The 18,773-nt window shown below is 46.1% G+C and overlaps 1 protein-coding gene across 1 annotated transcript in view; it reads right to left on the bottom strand.

The window, feature by feature from the left end:
• Positions 1–18,773, bottom strand: part of LOC135814559 (von Willebrand factor A domain-containing protein 8-like) — a 61,626-nt gene that overhangs the window by 16,116 nt on the left and 26,737 nt on the right. The window contains exons 17-36 of the mRNA XM_065327693.1: positions 18,389–18,557; positions 15,640–15,720; positions 15,294–15,409; positions 14,782–14,894; positions 14,412–14,590; positions 13,741–13,817; positions 13,139–13,214; positions 9,252–9,387; positions 8,060–8,388; positions 7,271–7,422; positions 6,887–6,980; positions 5,185–5,323; positions 4,427–4,623; positions 4,143–4,265; positions 3,534–3,592; positions 3,146–3,268; positions 2,817–2,890; positions 1,614–1,753; positions 875–1,290; positions 429–483 (exon numbers count right to left, since the gene is read on the bottom strand). Coding sequence (XP_065183765.1) covers positions 429–483; positions 875–1,290; positions 1,614–1,753; positions 2,817–2,890; positions 3,146–3,268; positions 3,534–3,592; positions 4,143–4,265; positions 4,427–4,623; positions 5,185–5,323; positions 6,887–6,980; positions 7,271–7,422; positions 8,060–8,388; positions 9,252–9,387; positions 13,139–13,214; positions 13,741–13,817; positions 14,412–14,590; positions 14,782–14,894; positions 15,294–15,409; positions 15,640–15,720; positions 18,389–18,557 — 2,848 coding nt within the window. The remainder of the gene's footprint in view (positions 1–428; positions 484–874; positions 1,291–1,613; positions 1,754–2,816; positions 2,891–3,145; positions 3,269–3,533; positions 3,593–4,142; positions 4,266–4,426; positions 4,624–5,184; positions 5,324–6,886; positions 6,981–7,270; positions 7,423–8,059; positions 8,389–9,251; positions 9,388–13,138; positions 13,215–13,740; positions 13,818–14,411; positions 14,591–14,781; positions 14,895–15,293; positions 15,410–15,639; positions 15,721–18,388; positions 18,558–18,773) is intronic.

Raw genomic sequence — 18,773 nt, 5'->3', positions numbered from 1 at the left:
ACTGCCTACTGTTTGCGACGTATTCATGTTTGCTAATTTTGCGAGAAGAGTATAACGCAAATATTAGCCACCGTGAAATCAAACTTCAACAGTGGGTGTATTTGTGTGGCCACAGTGCTCCGCGAACATTTGCCATCGTAAACTCACTGGTTCCAAGAGATCGCAAAAATTTAGTGACGCCCACATTGGGCGGTTTACAGTATGCAGTGCTGACTAATGAATCCAGGCATAGTGATACACTAAAGAGTAGACTGCTTGAAAAACAATCCAGCCATAGAGATGCAGACTAGAAGCCAGAACTAGTATAGTTATCCTGTATTCAGCTTAGCCTAGCTCAGCTTAGCCTAGTTCAGCCTAGCTCAGCTTAGCCTATCTCAGCTTAGCCCAGCTTAGCTCAGCTCAACCATCTCGAGGATAAGCCAACATACCTGTAGTTTCCTGGCGGTAGCCAAACCAACCATCTTTTGCCATTCACTCAAGGATCTACATGGAATAACAAAACAACCATCAAAACAAAAGAAGCTATATACCGGCACGCAAACTATCAATATTCCCCTAGCATGAGCTTCTTTGCTATCCTCACTTACAGGTCACAAATCAGTTATGGCCCTTGGACATAGCTGGTTTGTGATTTATGGTACCGTATTTTCCGGAGTATAAGCCGCACTTTGAACACTCAAAATTCACCCAAAAAGGGGGAGTGCGGCTTATACTCCGATGATCAAATTAATGGTGATAAATTAATACTTCGAAGTAGGATAGATGTCTGTATTTCGTGGCAAAAAGGGGGTGGGGCGGGGGTGCGGCTTATACTCCCGGAAATATGATATTCGTTTTATTCGCCTCATTAGCAGAGAAATGCTGTATTGCTTACCTCTCTAGTTTATCAGCAGCAATTTGAAATAGGTCAACAGTACCATCACTCTGCACTGTAAGGACATCACCGCTGCTCAAGCCCGTCGTAGCCACAGGTAAGCGAGGTTTACTACTGAATGCTGCTGGGGTAGCTTGCTGACCATCACCTCGCCGTGATGTCAGTTGCATGTAGCGCACAGACTGCTGCTGGAAATCAACCACCCGCAAGTGCCTGCCCCTGACAAGACGTGCTGCAGGAGGCTTTGCTGATGCAGCGGTTGCGACAGTGGAATCACTCGCCGAGTCCTGGGACACGGCTGGCTGAGAGGCCGGAGCCTCCGGCACAACTTGAACCAACAGCTGGGATTCTGGTAGCCACAGTGGAGGAACGGTGGCTTGAGTAACTGGCAACACGTGATGAACTTCAACTGGGTTCTGTCGTCGAGCGAATACCAATGCACACATAAAAGAAGAGAAGACACATCCAATCCAGAATTGAGGTAAAATGGAAGAGCTACATGTCTACTATGTCATTTCATGGCTTTCCCCGCAGATCAGCTGATAGCAGATAGCAGAACAAGAACCCATAGGTATCGAATAGCGATGGATACTCTACAGGCTGCGAGGGACACTACCCAGTATGTGCATACCCTCTCCATGAGCAGTCTAAGTAATGTAACAGCATCGATTGGCTAGATTGGGCTTAGATTGGGCTTGACAGCAACATCAGCAGTGAAATACGCCACAGTGGAACTTACAGCTGGATCCATGGATGACATGTTGGTCAGTTGCATGATGTGGCCCTTGTCATTGGTAGCAATGTTCGTGGTGGAAGACAAGCTGGCATTGCTAGCAGCTGGACCAATCCAGGCTGGGACTATGCCCGATGGTATCAGACCTGGAACAACAAGAGCAGCAGCAGCAGCAGCAGCAGCAGCAGCAGTGTCAACGATGACAACAAGAATAAGTACAAGCAAGAGTCCATGACCCCAAGAGTGTGCAACTCTGTACATGGGGATCCGCGCGGCGGAATTCCAACATTACGTCAAAAATGACGTACACGTTCGTTGCGCTTGTACTACTCCCTGGTTCCAAGCACCGCGGAATGCGGAGATTTGTACAGCTGTGCCTCAGCGGCATGATGTAATGTTGGAATTCCGCCGCGCAGTGGGCCTACAGCAGCCAGACCCCAATTGCACACTCTTGGGGTTATAGACTCTTGGTACAAGTACACGTACAAGAACAAGAACAGCAGCAACAGGAGAGATGGCAATAACAGCAACAGCAAAAACACAAAAAAACAGTATTCAGAACAACTATAGCCTCTACAGCGACAAAGACGAACAACAGATACACGTCATCGTGGGATTCTGGCAGCCACAACCCGGCTCCCCGTTAACGAGACACCGTAACCGAGACAACGGTTGAAAATCTGGTGGCAGCACCAACATAAAGACAAGCTTGGAAAGTGTGAGGGCCGCACTTCCGCCATACATATTTCCTGTTCTTATCTGTCATGTGTCCACATGGAAATATCAGTACACTCTGGAAAAGCGAACTGGTGTGTCACACGCTGTTCCAGTGACATGATTGTACTAGTAGTACTGTACTCCACTGCTGTGAAGGAGCTAGGAGTTGGGAGTATTAGAATGACTGGCCATGAGCTAGGAGTATTAGAATGACTGGCCATGAGCTGGGAGTTCCAGAATGACTGGCCATGAGCTGGGAGTATTAGAATGACTGGCCATGAGCTAGGAGTATTAGAATGACTGGCCATGAGCTGGGAGTTACAGAATGACTGGCCATGAGCTAGGAGTTAAAGAATGACTGGCCATGATGCATGAGCTGGGAGTTACAGAATGGCTCAGATCACACCGTGCTATTCTGGATAATGTGAAGACTGTGATGTTGATCATATCAACATAACAGTTCACAGAGTCACCATTCAGAGCTAGACATACCTCTTTCATCTCCTTCGGCGTGTAGTGGTGATAGTTGAGATGGCAGATACGCATCACCCGTCAAACTATGGACGCTGCATGCGTATGCGTGTTACATCAGAGAACAGATACACAGAACCATGATCAACACAGCAACGTCGCATGATCAACACAGCAATGTCACATGATCGACACAGCCACATCACATGATCGACAAAGCAATGTCACACGATCAATACAACAGCGTATGATCAACACAGGAACATCAAAAGGGAAGTGACAAGCAGCGAGCCAGCACAGGCATAAGCAAACCCAGACTTGGATGCACATCGAAATGTCCAAAACCATACCTCCCATCCGCAGCCGTGACCAGCCATGATGACTTGTCATGGAAAACAACTGACTTGATGGGGAAGGGCAGTTCTAGCGATTGTCGACTGGCATCCAGTACATTGATCATGTCAACAGCATTACTGTAGGTTCAAGAGGACAAACAAACAAATAGAGGGCATGCCTATCTCATCGGATTGAAACTTAGTTTGACAGCACAGTTGTGGTCATCGCAGCCCCTGGACATTACAGCCTCTGACACTCGACGTCAAAAATGAACATGAGATATAGGCAGTACAAGTATTACCACTGATATCAACTTCACGTGAGCACATGACGTAGATTAGTATTTACAGAAGCATATCATATACATATACAAGTAGCACACACATGCAGCATACAACTAACCTGCCAGCTGTGTACACGTAGACAATATCATCGGCAGTAAAGTCGCCGCAAATAAAACTCTGCACAACAGAACAAGACAGACACATAAACACACAAATAAAGATGTGAGCAGGAGCGTGAGTGAGCAAGTAACCCTTGTGTATGTGTGCGGGCGTGTGTGTATGTGCGCATGCATGTGTGTGTATGTGTGTGTGTGTGTATGTGTGTGTGTGTATATGTGTGTTGCTATGTCTAACATAGCTGTTCGCTATCATCGCTTCCACGATGGGCAGGTATGATGTCTGAGGTGTATGTGTTGGGGGGGGGGGGGGGGGGGGGGGGTGGTAGGGGGAGAGGACACAAATCAATGTGTAATGATGTAGATGAAGTGTGAGACGGGTAGTTGGAAGAATAGAAGGACGGATAGACACATGAACGAACGGATAGACGGAGGGATGTATGCGTGGATAGAGGTTGGAAACATTGAGGTTAACATGGGCAGAGGGAGATAGGGGCCTTATATGGTCCTAGTAGAAAACAAAGTGCACAGGTGTGTTGTAGGACGGCCTGTGACTGAATGAATGGCATGCTCAAATACGCCAACTATACAAAGCAGAACTCGGAGATTACCTTTCCAGTTTTCTGGCGGGAGCGAATGCGTTCATCCATGTCAATCGACTCGGTAGCATCGTCCCTGAAGGCAATAGACTTCACAGACTCCTTGTCCACATTGATCAGCAGCAGTTCACCCTTCTGTAGTGGCAAGAATGACAGACAGAAAGTCATCGATTTGTGTATGTAACAAACAGAAGAGGTGCCGTCGTAAATGTGATTGGTCAGCAAATCCACAGAAGGGAAGACTGGCACTTGCCACTACCAAACTGTCTTGCAAGAAGTCATCAGTATTAGCTTACAGATGCCTCGTGTACGATGACATCACCGCTGACACTATTCTGCAACCCCACAACACTCAACTCCAGCGTCTGCGTCCAGCTGAGCTGTGGGAAGTAGTCGTAGAGCTCAAAGCACTTTGCCGTCTTGCCATGCAGAGACATGGAGTAGAGTGCTGACGGTGAGGACGTAGCGATGTACACCTGATCACTGGGATCCTCTGTATGAACAGAAGACCAGCACATAACACCATTACAGCACCTTTAAAGTTACAACACCAATAAATACACTATCATTACAACACCAATACACTATCATACAAGCAAGCAATGGGAGGGCAGAGAAACACATCAAAGACAAAACTGTTGGGCCACAATGCACACAGCATATTTCAAAATCCATACACATCTACACACACCATACTCCACGACAGGCACAACAATAATGAACACAATTAAAATATTCCTGTAGCACAAATACAGACGCTGGTGCATCATCACAATAAACCACATGCAACAGCACAATAATGTAATTGCCACAGGCCATGAGAGATGATGAAAGAACAATGAAAACAAATCAACAACAACAACACAGTCACACATACAATGTAAGTTTCCTGTGTTAAAACAATAGAGCACAGAGATAAGGTAGACACAGAACAACAACATGGGCAAGGCTTGTTTGTTGCTACTCTGAGTTTCATGCTTACGCAATCATCAGGCAACAATCACACACACACACAGAGGTAGACAAATCAAACAGGTCAACTACATGTACTTACTTTGTACTGAGCTGACACTGACAGAGCGTGAAGAGCCGGACAGGGGCAAGTTGAAGCTGACAAACTTCTCCGAGAAGCGCTTGGTGCGGGTATGATCCCGGTCCAGGTCAATCACTGTGGCAGGACACACCTCATCTCCCTAGCATGTTACAAACACAGTGTGATTTACTGGAGTTACAACACAAACACAGAGTGATTTACCGTAATTTCAACACAAACACAGTGCGATTTCAAACACAGTGCGATTTCAAACACAGTGCAATTTACTTTAAGTACTGGAGTTCCAACACAAACTGTGGGTGTTGTTGGTTTTACAGGCCCAGACGCAGTGGTGTAGTTTATTGGCTTCACAAAACAGCCCGGAATGGTTTTCTCAGACATGTAAGTAATACCGCTGAGCCTAACCACTGCACATGACCACCCCACCAACGCATACCTCAACCCCACAGGCCAACCAAGCAAACAACAACAACAACAACAACAACAACAACAACAACAACAACAACAACAACAACAACAACAACAACAACAACAACAACAACAACAACAACAACAACAACAACAACAACAACAACAACAACAACAACAACAACAACAACAACACTAAGCTAGGCACGGTGCAGTAAGATTTCCCGATGAGACTCTACATAGATATCAGTGTGTAGGTTGAGAGCAGCAACACATTACTGTGTGAAGCTCAGACTACACCATGGACAGTACACATACATACAGCAACACACACACACACACAAAGACCACAAACACATATCACATCATACTTCGTAGTGTACACAATTTGCTGAGTCAACAGACTCTTAGTGGGCAGAAAGTTCGATTCAGAATTTCTACACAAATGACGAGAAGGTTTTCAACCAGAGATTGGATGACTTAATGAGAAAGGAAGGAGAAAGAAAATGGACAGTGGGCGTTGAATCATGTAGACTTTGACTCAAAGGACAGTCAAGTCAAGAAAGAGCAACTCCAGCAATCAGCATGGCAGTTGTGTAAACGAAATCAGCTTTACAGTGCATGCCAAGTACCAGTACCGGTACATGCACATGTACAAGAAGCAGAATGTAGCAGGGGATTGCAAGAATGTAGCCAGGTGCATCATTCTAAGCTCAAGAATACCTAGTTGGCATTCAAGTCTAAACATGCAAACAAATTAATAAATAGGCGCACTACTTCTTGAGGTATAAATAGGAATTCAGTCTCGAATTTCGAGAATTGTAAGCGTAACTAACATGTCCTAGGTTTGCATTGGTTAATTGCCACGATACTGATGAAAAGATACAGCATGTTCTGGTCCAAACAGCACACTGTAACCCTCAGCGATGAAGTCACACAAGTGAATCAGTGAGCAGTCACGGTAACACATCCAAAGCCACCATCGGCCACTGTGACCAAGCATCGGTGGACAAAGTGCCCAGCTGATAATACCAGTCACACAACTGTGTCATCTTGGAAGCCAAATGGAGCTGAAACATGTTTGGTCACATTGCCAAGCTAGCGTTGATGCCACTTCAGGTCAGCTTGACCTTTGCAGATGACCAACGTGACACACTTTGACATGGTCATGCACACATTGCACAATCATAGCAGTAGATCTACAGAGCTAGCAGCAGAACAGAGCAGTGCATGAGTGTATGTGTTGTGCATGTGAGTTTTTTCATAGGGATGTTTCCTCGCCATTGCGCCGTACCTGAATGCTTAGAGGTTTTTCTTGCCACGTGACCTCCTGGCCAGCAGAGCCGCGGAAGAACCGACCAGCAAATGATGGCACTGGGAGGGGGAACCTGGCACAAGGCGAAGAAAAGCACACATGTAGGGAAGAATCATAAAATTGCATGATCTTCTACGTATACCAGCAGCATTTCTGATAACCAAGTGTTTTAGACTCATTACTTAACATGCAAAGCAGGAACAATGTGAACAAAGTTAGATGCCAACTTTATTGTTACTCGAAGTAGAAGTTACAAGTGTAGCAGCAGGATGTACAGTAGTGTCATTGAGGATGTAGCAACAGGGTAAGGACCAGGAATACATGCACATGCAGTAGACGACCATTGGCCAGGTGAGCACTTACTTCTTGGATGTCTTCACACCATCTTTCTCAACTCCCAGCGGAATGCCATGCTTCTGTAGGATACTGATCAGTTGCTCTTGAAGCTCCGGCTGATGGCGATCAAAGTCAAAGACGTTGCGCACCACCATCGGCAGTCCTTCCTCGTGGAATTTCTATACAGGTAATACCATCAACAAGCAGTAGGCCCAAACAGGGGAATAAGCATGCAATGGCGCATGTACTACAATACAACAATAGTACAAATTAGCGATGCTGTACAAGTAGTCACTATTGATGTCATGATGAGAATGGAGCTATAAAGCTAACATTGGGTACACTACACGGCATATCATTTCCACAGCAAGACAGTACAGGCTGTCTTTTACAGCAGACCCATCCAAACTACTAAACCGACGCATATCAATATGCAATCTAGAATTGGCAGAAGACTACATGAAACCCAGAGCGTGCGGCTTCTGTTTTTCTGCATGGGTGTGTGTGATGGCAAATTTCCTAGACTACATCCCAGTTGGTCCAGATATGCAATGGAAATTAGTATAGTGCGCACAGCAGAGCTGTAGTTCTGCGGCAGGAGACCTGCTTGGATCCTGCTTGCCAACACTAGTCCAGGAATTTTGTAACAGTAAGCCATTTTGAGCTGCACATTCTTGGTTTCATGCACTCTTGATGGCACGTTGCTGGCAATTCGCAATGCACATAGACATAGATGCATGACTGAAGTGCCATGCTGGTGAGGGCTACAGATTATTTACAATGTGTAACTCTGTAACATACAGTTGTACACTATACCTGCAGATGCTTGACAATATTGACGACTTCACGAGTGCTGTACGGGTAGGAGATTAAGCCATCATCCGCCAGTCCGCGCAGCTCAGAGAATGCCGAAACTAGCTTGGAGAGGATATCCCCAGGCACATCAGGGCCGTACTGGCGCAGCATAGCTAGTTCTGACAGCATGTCTGGATTGCCGATTGCATGGCAGCTGAACATGTCGCCGAGCGAGGCAAAGAAGTCATTACCAAGGAAAGGGAATCCCGGACGGTTAGCAAGGACAATGAGACGGAAGTTGGGATGTGCCACAATCACATTGTCTAGATCCTTGGGCACTGCAACACCACCTAGATCAAGAAGTCATCAAACAAGAGCAAAGAAATCATGAATCCACTGCAATTGTACTTTGTAGTGACATACATGTTACATATTGTACATGTAGCACCATAAACCCAACAAATACAGCACACAATCACCATACACTCAGCTGCACAACATAAAGTGAGAGCATGATGCATACAGAAGTAGCAGTACTATCCCCTAAGGCAATTGGCTAGACCCTATGGTAGTTGCCAGCACTGCATGTTTATCAAATGCTTCCTCAACAATCACCAAACACAAGCAGAATCTAAACCAACGTTACTGTACAATTCACAGCAGTGGCATACCGGTGACAACACGACATTCACAGCAGTGGCATACCGGTGACAACACGACATACAGCAGTGGCATACCGGTGACAACACGACATTCACAGCAGTGGCATACCGGTGACAACACGACATTCACAGCAGTGGCATACCGGTGACAACACGACATTCACAGCAGTGACATACCGGTGACAACACGACATTCACAGCAGTGGCATACCGGTGACAACACGACATTCACAGCAGTGGCATACCGGTGACAACACGACATTCACAGCAGTGGCATACCAGTGACAACACGACATTCACAGCAGTGGCATACCGGTGACAACACGACATTCACAGCAGTGGCATACCGGTGACAACACGACATTCACAGCAGTGGCATACCGGTGACAACACGACATTCACAGCAGTGGCATACCGGTGACAACACGACATTCACAGCAGTGGCATACCGGTGACAACACGACATTCACAGCAGTGGCATACCGGTGACAACACGACATTCACAGCAGTGGCATACCAGTGACAACACGACATTCACAGCAGTGGCATACCGGTGACAACACGACGGCCGTCGCCCAAAATCATTTCTCCGCTTTCCACGAGAGCCTTGAGAATACAGGTAACATGCGTTGGTGCTTTGTCTGCTTCATCGACCACCAGAACATGTCCACGCTGCAAGGCTACAACCTACCAGACAACACAACACAAACAACACAACAACAACAACAACAACAACAACAACAACAACAACAGCAACAACAACAACAACAACAACAACAACAACAACAACAACAACAACAACAACAACAACAAACACAACAAACAGCAGCAAAAACACCAGCAGCAGCGGCGGCAGCGGCGGCAGCAGCAGCAGGAACAGGAGCCGCAGCAGCAGCAGCAGCAGCAGAAAGACAAAGATAAGATTTTTAGCACAATGAACTGTGTGAGTACAAAAGTAGCTGATTAATACTTGAGTTTGCTCGTTTCGCACACAAGTATTACAAACTTGCATCACCAACTTGCATCACTGTAATTTACAGCATCCCTTGACTAGGACAACAGAATATCTACCACTCCACAAAGACAGTGGACAGTGAAGTTTGCCTAGGTAGATCATACCAGGTGCTGTTACTGTATAGCGCGCAGGCCATGGAACGGCTAAGCCTAATAGCCTACCGGCATGGCACAAGCTTGAAAGTGATCCAGGACTGTGGACTACATCACAAGGTGGACTAGTCCTCATTACAGTCATGTTGCAGCGTTTGCTCAAACTGAAAGGTGCCTTCATTGCAACTCTTCAGGCACCAGATGTGAATCCTGGCCACAAATCACTTCTCCAAAAGCAAGTTTTAATGTATTGTTATGCTTAAGATGTTAAAACATTCCTTCCAGAGCGCATCAAATGGGAAGAAGAGAACATTGAGTGAGGTATTCAACATCCTCATCGAGAAGTTCTTGCCAGAGCAGAAACCAAAAGTTTCTAAAATATTCCTTCCTGAGCGCATCAAATGGGAAGAAGAGATCATCGAGCAGTTTTCGCCGCAGCAGAAGCGGACGTTTCTGCTCCGCAACATCCAACAATCCAGCATGTACAGGAAGTACAAAGATGATATTCCCTCGTACCAGCATAACAGGCCCCAGAATGTCATGGTCTTCAGCGTGAGCAGTCAGTAGAGCAGTATTGCATCGGTAAGTCAAGGGATGAAAAGGCATGGGTAACCATTAACCTTGCAAAGACTGGTACCATCATGGCCTCCCATGCAAACACATGTTTGCCATCTTCTGGCTCGTCAGCGAGCACAGCTGGGAATCGCTCCCCGCACAGTACCTGAAGTCTCTCGGCTTTGCCTGGACTTGGAGTTCACCTGCAGTGCTCCAGAGTAACACACAACCAATGAAAGTCCGGCTGTCCCAAGCGATGCTGTGGAGGCAAGTGAGCGGGTATCCTTAGCGTGCGGTGACATCCCCCTTCACCAGGTATGTGGTGACGTATTTCACTGTACTCCGTGATTTCCAAAATCAATTGTCTGTCAGTGATCAGTATTGATATCGCCCGTGTTGTTCTCCCACATGCAGACTCCGCACCAGGGCGTTCAGCATGCCGCAGAACGGGTGAGTAATATGCTGAAGTTGATGGAAGGACAAACCCACCTTGCTACGAATGCCAAGCATTCGGACGACCTACATGACAGCCTGGAGACCTAGTCGACCAACTTCGCCAAGAACCTCCCAGCAGGCTCATCTGGTCTGATTTTGCAAAGCAGTATGGAGTGACTGTGTGACCTGCAGGGCACATTATTCATGTCAACATGTACATGTAATGTCTCAGAATCCCACTTTATCACTGCCCATTTGTGGGTGTCGTCTTGTTACAATATGTTGTCTTTGATTTCCGTGTAGCTTCTTCACACACCTTGGCAGAACAGTTTCGCCTGAAGCGGAGGCTTCCCGAAGCTTACCCGTCTACTTGTGCAGTTCCAGACCCGGAGCTGGAAGCACAACGAGCAAAGCGTGGAAGACCACCTGTGGAGAATCAGCTGAGATGTAGAGGGTGTGTTCCATACAGCTTCTTCACACACCTTGGCAGAACAGTTTCGCCTGAAGCGGAGGCTCCCCGAAGCTTCCCAGTCTACCTGTGCAGTCCCAGATCCGGAGCTAGAAGGACAGCGAGCAAAGCGTGGAAGACCACCTGTGGAGAATCAGCTGAGATGTAGAGTGTGTGTTCCATACAGCTTCTTCACACACCTTGGCAGAACAGTTTCGCCTGAAGCGGAGGCTTCCCGAAGCTTCCCAGTCTACTTGTGCAGTTCAAGACCCGGAGCTGGAAGCACAGCGAGCAAAGCGTGGAAGACCGCCTGTGGAGAATCAGCTGAGATGTAGAGTGGGCGTTCCATGCAGCTTCTTCACACACCTTGGCAGAGCAGTTTCGCCTGAAGCGGAGGCTCCTCGAAGCTTCCCAGTCTACCTGTGCAGTTCCAGACCCGCAGCTGGAAGCACAGCGAGCAAAGCGTGGAAGACCACATGTAGAGACTCAGCTGAGATGTAGAGTGTGTGTGTCGGGAGATGAAGAGCGCAGGAAACTACTCCAGAGTCAACACAACACAAAGGCAATTCTCCTTGATGCATGGGATGTAGTGCTTGCTGGTGGTGGATGTAAAGAAAAAGCGAACTTTCGCGCACTTTTCGTTCAGAAAAGCAGCCGAAACACGACTTACGAATTCGTGTCAGGACAGTCATGAATTTACCATGCTGTACTGTTCACACATGTATGACCTGTCAGCGTCATACAAGTGTGAATTCTGTTTGCTAATCCTCATCATATCACAACGCGAATTTCGTCACTGAGTTCGACTTTCATTGGAGTGCGAACACGAACGCGAAATTCGTCTTGCTAAATCTCCGTAACAATAACAGAAAAGAATAGTCAGCTGGTATAAAGGTAATGACCAGTGGATGTGAGGTTCTGCTATGCGTGAAGCGTAGAGAAATCACCTAGAGAACAGGTGTTTGGGGTCCAGATTCTACGCGACGATGAGGTTCTCTACGTTGTGGCACATGCAAAGAAAATGCGTACAGATGTGCTGGGTATCATTCAAATTGGGCGAATAAAACTGCCAAATCTGGAAGGGGAAATTCCCAGTACATATTCCACGTGATTTCTCTACGTGAACGTATAGCAGAACAGGTTCCTTTACGTTACACAGACGCGAAGAGTGTTCCCAGGCACCTTCGCGTTCCCGTAACGTAGACCAGAAAATCACTATTACGCGAGGAGGGCCACAAATCCGTTTCTTGTTCTCATGCATATGCAGCTTCGAGCAGGCACGCATCGAACTTGTCGTACCACCATTGTACTTCAGCGTGCTCGACCAAAGCTTGCATCGCACCTTACAGTAGTTTCATGATCTCGGAGCTTCTCCAGACTGTTCCAAGCGGAACTTTGCTTTTCAGTATTCTGCAAAGGGACCCCCCCCCCATTATAGTTTCGAATACTGCCACTTCATACGACTATTTTGATTATCCATAACTCGCTCACCCCGAGGAATAATCAAACAATTCCGATTATTAATATAGCTATGAATAGGATGAAGGCCGCAGACATCACGCAACTACGTTACTTGTTTGACAGGTATTACTGTGTATTTTATAACAAAAATATTATTGAAAACCCAGAATCGATTTTCTCGTTCCTATCATCAGTGATTCCGATTATTCTTCTAAAAACACCATAAAGAATCATTCGGAAGCTTTGTTAAGGAACTCTAGACCTTTGCTTCACCTCCAGGTCACTCTACACTATCTGGACAGCAGAAATTCTGCGATCCATTGTCCTTTCTGCTTGATCCAATTACCTTCCCTTCTCATCTACCCACTCTTTGAACAGTGCACACTCGTTGCACAAGCCACAGTGCCAGTATCACAACAACTAACAACTAACCATGGGTGAGTCCTCGTATAGAATACGGCCATCTTTGACAGTGGGCTGCAAGGTCAAGGACTGAACTGTAGTATCTCTACAACAGTAAACAGAGAAATCACAGTCAAGTTTCTACATGTTAGAAATTCATGCAGGCACACACTCACCCGAATATACGCACATAAACACAAGCACAGCCACACATACACGCACCAACACACAGACAGAGATAGAGACACGTACACAAACAGAGACACAAACCGAGAGAGAGAGAGAGAGAGAGAGAGAGAGAGAGAGAGAGAGAGAGAGAGAGAGAGAGAGAGAGAGAGAGAGAGAGAGAGAGAGAGAGAGAGAGAGAGACACACACACACACACACACACATACACACTTTCAAACACACACACACACGCACATCTTCAAATACACATGACTAAGTAAACTAACCATATTGACAATTAGACTCGAGTAGAGAGCCAAGAATTAATTTATGAGAGAAAGATTGTAAAGTAACTGGTGTTGTTAGTGGATATTATAGCGTAACTTGTCGCTCTTCGGTCCTTTTTTTTTTCTTATAAATATTGTCAGTAATAACAGCATAACACAAATGTCAAAAATACCTTACCGATGCAACTGTATGTATTCACGGGGACGATCCAACAAGTACAAGAACCGATCCACTAGCTTATTCTTGCCCACGCCCTGTGCACAGCACACAGTCACAAACAGCCGGAAAACCAATATGTTCAATTGTTCATTAACATGAATGTCAGTTAACTTCACAGCCGGCACCAGGAGTAGTCAGGTCAACTTTTCCATATCCATTACCAACACCAATGGCTCAAGGATCAATGTGTCCATAACTGTGCTATAACGTATGTGCTTTACATAGGCTAGGAGCATGGAATATGGTACTGCAAGTACAGTCATGTACATTGTACCTGAGCAATTTGGAGCAGATTACAATGAACACATGGGCTGTAGCGCAGCATGTGCAGTAGCACACAGCATGGTCTGCTCAGTGCTCGCAATCCATCTGCCTGACCAGAAATTCAACGCCAACAGTAATTCTACCATAAGCAACAACATGGCATGCGTTCTCATGAAGTACCAGCAGACAGACAGTCGTTTTCAACGCCTGAATACAAACTGCTGGACTGTATTGCACGTATTGCTCCAATCAAAACTCCTCACATGGATCCAAGGAACAAATCACTGAGGAGTAGGGAAACGAAAGGCCTTGAAGTACAATGGTGCACTCTTCTCCGCCGAAACGAGTTAACAAGTTGAACTGACCTGGTTGCCAACAAGTAGAAGATGCTCACCCAGAGCAAAGTCCTTGAGCATCTCCTCCATGACACGTGTGTGTTGTGGATTGTCATAGAACAGCACATCAGGCACTTTCACTTGATTCTCATTGGGCAAGAGTGCCACTGTTGTGCGACCAATCCGCAGCGAGCCATCTTCCTTCGCCCCTGCATAGTGCACATAGAAAACACCCTTCCAAATTGTAGGCGGTCCCGATATGAAAGTAGAAGTGTAATGAGACACTGCTGCACAGACAACCCTTACCGATCACCATCTTCACTAGTGTGCTAAATACTAATCAAACACTACAATAGGACACAGACAACATGTACAATGTGCATGAACTCGTGATGCTTACATGGCTCTGTGGCAGTGGTGCTGGCATCTTCGGTTGAACTTCTATCTACTGGAACAATGTCCTCAGCCTCAAGATGATCATTAAGAATTCCACGAGCCATCTGCGGCAAAAATCTGTTGAACCACACCACAATGTAGAGGTATGTTTCAAGAAAACCAACTTTCCTTAGCTCTAGAAAAGTACACACATGTAAGCATGCAGCATGCGCATGTGCATCACATACGCACGCACAAACACACCCTCCTGCTCCGCATCCAGCATGCTGCTGAGAGGTGCTATACCGTAGTGTCTTATCTCATATAGAAGCCTGTTTTGAATACAAGCCTGATTTTCATGATACACTGTCGGCACATAAGCCTGGTTTTTGTGTTGATACACAGTCACATAGAAATACCTGGCTTGAATAGAAGCCTCGCCCTGACATCGGCTTCTACAGGAAAAAGCCCGGCATTAATACGCGACATTACGGGGTATACGCATCGTGATTCATGATAGTCAGTGTCATCACTTACTGAGAAAGACATGCCTTGTGAACAGCTGAGTGAATGTCCTCAGAGCCAAACTGTTCCATGCGCTTGGCAACACGCAATAGCTGACGAGTAGACAACGAGGAACTGAGAGATGCCAGCTGGAGTGGGCAATGACATTGACAAGAACAGCGAATCGTCATTAGAAATCACTAGCAGTAATGTCCCGGATCATGATGAAGAGCACCATGCAAGCACTGAGCTGCGTGTAAAACATCAACTAACAGTAGAGGATTACATTTCAATCATACGTGTACCTTATTTCCAAAAGGTAATGTTAGTTTTGCACAGAGCACTACCGAGTACCGACATCATGACATGTGAAACTCACGGTGGCATTCTTCTGATTCGAGCGGAGAGCTTGCGTGAAGTGAAGCAGCTGTCCGAGCTGAGATTCATCACAGCCAGGAACCTAAACAATAATTGCCACACATTTTAAAGTAAGTACAGAAAGCCGGTTGAACACAAGTTGCCAGGAGGATGAGAGAAAGAGAAAGAGAGAGAGAGAGAGAGAGAGTACCTTATCATTACTCATACAAGTATTTATCACCAATGCAACATAGGCAAACTAAAGCCAGAACCAGTACAGTATCTTCTCGCAGTACCGTACTGGCAATATATGTTGCCGCAGTGAGGCCATGAAGCGTTACATTGGCACATGTTTGCCGCACGCAGGGCGTTACATGCAAAGTCGCACAGGAGCCGTTACACAGGTTTCTATATTGCCGCAGTCCTTTTTTTGCTATTGCCGCATCACTTTTTTGCTATTGCCGCATCATTTTTTTGCTTTTGCCGCATCATTTTTTCTTTTCATCCTCATTGAAGGCACAGAAATTCAGTTGCTATCCAACTGTTACAAACCCGACGGCAAAGGGCGACAACGATATCAATAGAAGACTGTATATTTTAACTATCAGAGTGATCTGTTCACAAAAAGATCATCAAAAGGAAAGTGACATAGGGGAAGAGCGCTTCCTCCAAAAACTACTGTCACTCACACAGTTAATGAGTGTACAACATATTACAAAGTCACCGTGGCTATCATTAGTCATCACTGCTGCTGGAGTCGTCATCGCTGCTCGAGCCATCACTGCTGCTGGAGACTTTTCACCACGCGGTACACTGGTACACGTGCTTTCACAGTTTTCAGCCTTTTTTTGGAGTGCAAACTGCAATTAAAAGATCGCCGCACCCCGCCGGACGCGCGTTACGAACTCAACGAATATTTGTCGCACTAGCCTGGTCGCGCGTTACGCCGCACCCCCTGCGTTACGCGTTACGCGGCAACATATATTGCCAGTACGGTAATATACACTCGTCCCAGCACGTTTTTAAACCAGCACCCTCAATAAACCAGCATAATTTTCAGTTTTAGAATTGCGATAAACAGAACGAGCTGAACAGTTATTTCACCAAGGCTTTATTGTGTTCAAAACGAGTGGATATGACGGCGGTCAGGAACATAACTTTCAGGAACCAACCTATTCATGCCCGCTGCACCAATACTGTAAGACATGAGCCCCGGCCAGCGAAAACCAGCACTTGTGTACTTGATATCAATCATCAAAATGTGACGTCAAAGTTTGGGACGCGCAGTGAGCTGGCTTTTGAAGATTCTTTTTCGATCGAGTGGGTGTCTTTGTTGTCAAAGGAGTTTCAAGTGTCTTCAAATGTCTCTGGTCAATTGATTTTAGCGGTAGGTGAGAGCTCGTTACACGGAGGTTGAGTTTAGACACAGCGATGGCGACAGGTGTCGCGACAAAGACTTAGGTCCAGAGTTGTCAGCGCGAGACTCCCTGTACGGAGCGGCGCTGAAAGTTAGTTCGCGATCGGAATTATTTGTTTGGTGGCGATCTTGCTGAGCTTGTCCAGCAGTGGCGAGTCTCATATGCATAGCAACGAAGAGCCCTCATAAAATCGACACTGGATACTGGTGGCGACGATAGTCAGTGCTGGAGTAAAAGCGACTGCGAGGAGAAGCAGAATGTCGTCCCGCTGAGCGATCCGTATTTCTACATCGACAACAATGATGCTGCAGACACTGATGGAGGGCTTCTCACGGCGCAAAACAGAGCGTAGTATTATCAGTGCTCTACCTTGCCAGATGACGCCAAGCTGGCTGCAGCCTGTGATGAGAAAGGGGATCCCTAAAAACTCAAACCGGCTGAACGCTTTGGGGCAACTTCTTCACGTGCTACAAAACGCGAGTATTCGCTCATATCATTGAAATACAATTATGCTGAAATCATGGTCTGAGTGAAAGTGTGCAAGAGAGTGGATGTCTGTGGTATTGGTGAGCACATCTATCAGTATGGCAAGCTTTGTCACAACTCTCAAACTGCCAGCACAGAGGTCCCTGAACACAATTTGGAAGGCCAGCCACCAATCATCCGCGTTTTGCACTCTGGTGTTGTAAAGAAGGTAGTGATGTATACGGAATATCGTCACACTTCTGAACAACTCATGCCTGCAGCACCAAGAGGGCAAGCCTGATTTGCATTCTATTTACTTACATGTACCTGTTCCACATCGCAATCAGAAACTGTAGGATCAACTTGCATGGAATCACTAGGCATGGATGCTGCGCCAACTGTACGGAATCTTGACCTGTGTGACTTCAAACTCTATTTTCCATGCTTTCGCTTATCAGATTGTCATCAAACTTGATAACTTGAATGATTAATAGTGTAGAAACAATTTCGAGGGAAAAAATAATTTTTGAAAAAATTACACATGTTCAGGTTTCTGCTGGCTGGGGCTCACATGTTATTATAACGAGTCGCAAATTTAACGATTATCCAAAATTCAAAGGTTAACGAGAAGATATGTTAACGATCTTGCAGTATTCTGCCATATCCACACACAGCATATATGAAACAGTACGGCCTCAACGGATCTTATTATAACGAAGAAATGTCATCCGTTAAAACGTTAGATTTGCTTCCTCGTTATATATACATGTCTTACAGTAAATCAAATTTGTTAACCAGCACCCTCCCCCATCCAGCAGAATGTCCATAGCACAAATGGTGCCGGATTATACAAAAACAAACATCCAACTAGCTAAGAGCATAACTCACCAGCTCCTTGAGCACGCGTGTCTCTTCTCTACTATCCAGTGGTCTCATGTAGTGATACATGAACATAGTGAGTGACTCGGGATTCAACCATGGTGCCTTCTGTGTGTTTAGTACTGGGGGTTCAGCCAGTGCAAGAACACGGAACGAAGGATGAATGGGTCGCACACCTCTGTAACATTAAACAAGAACGCTTTCGTTTAACTTCAGAGTGTGACTCAGTTGCTCAAGCACAAAGACAAGAATATCCTCGAGAAAGAAACGGCCGTCGTTACTCGTGACTATGTACACATTCACAAGCAGATTGGCTTGGGTTAATGGTGCTTATGCCTTATATGCATCTAGGACATGAACATGTACACCGGTTGCAGTTGTACTAAGGCCCCAG

This window comes from Sycon ciliatum, chromosome 4 (assembly GCF_964019385.1).
Source record: "Sycon ciliatum chromosome 4, ocSycCili1.1, whole genome shotgun sequence".
NCBI classification, from domain to species: domain Eukaryota; kingdom Metazoa; phylum Porifera; class Calcarea; order Leucosolenida; family Sycettidae; genus Sycon; species Sycon ciliatum.
The sequence above is the reverse complement of the archived record's forward strand: the minus strand, read 5'-3'. Positions and strand labels throughout refer to the sequence as shown.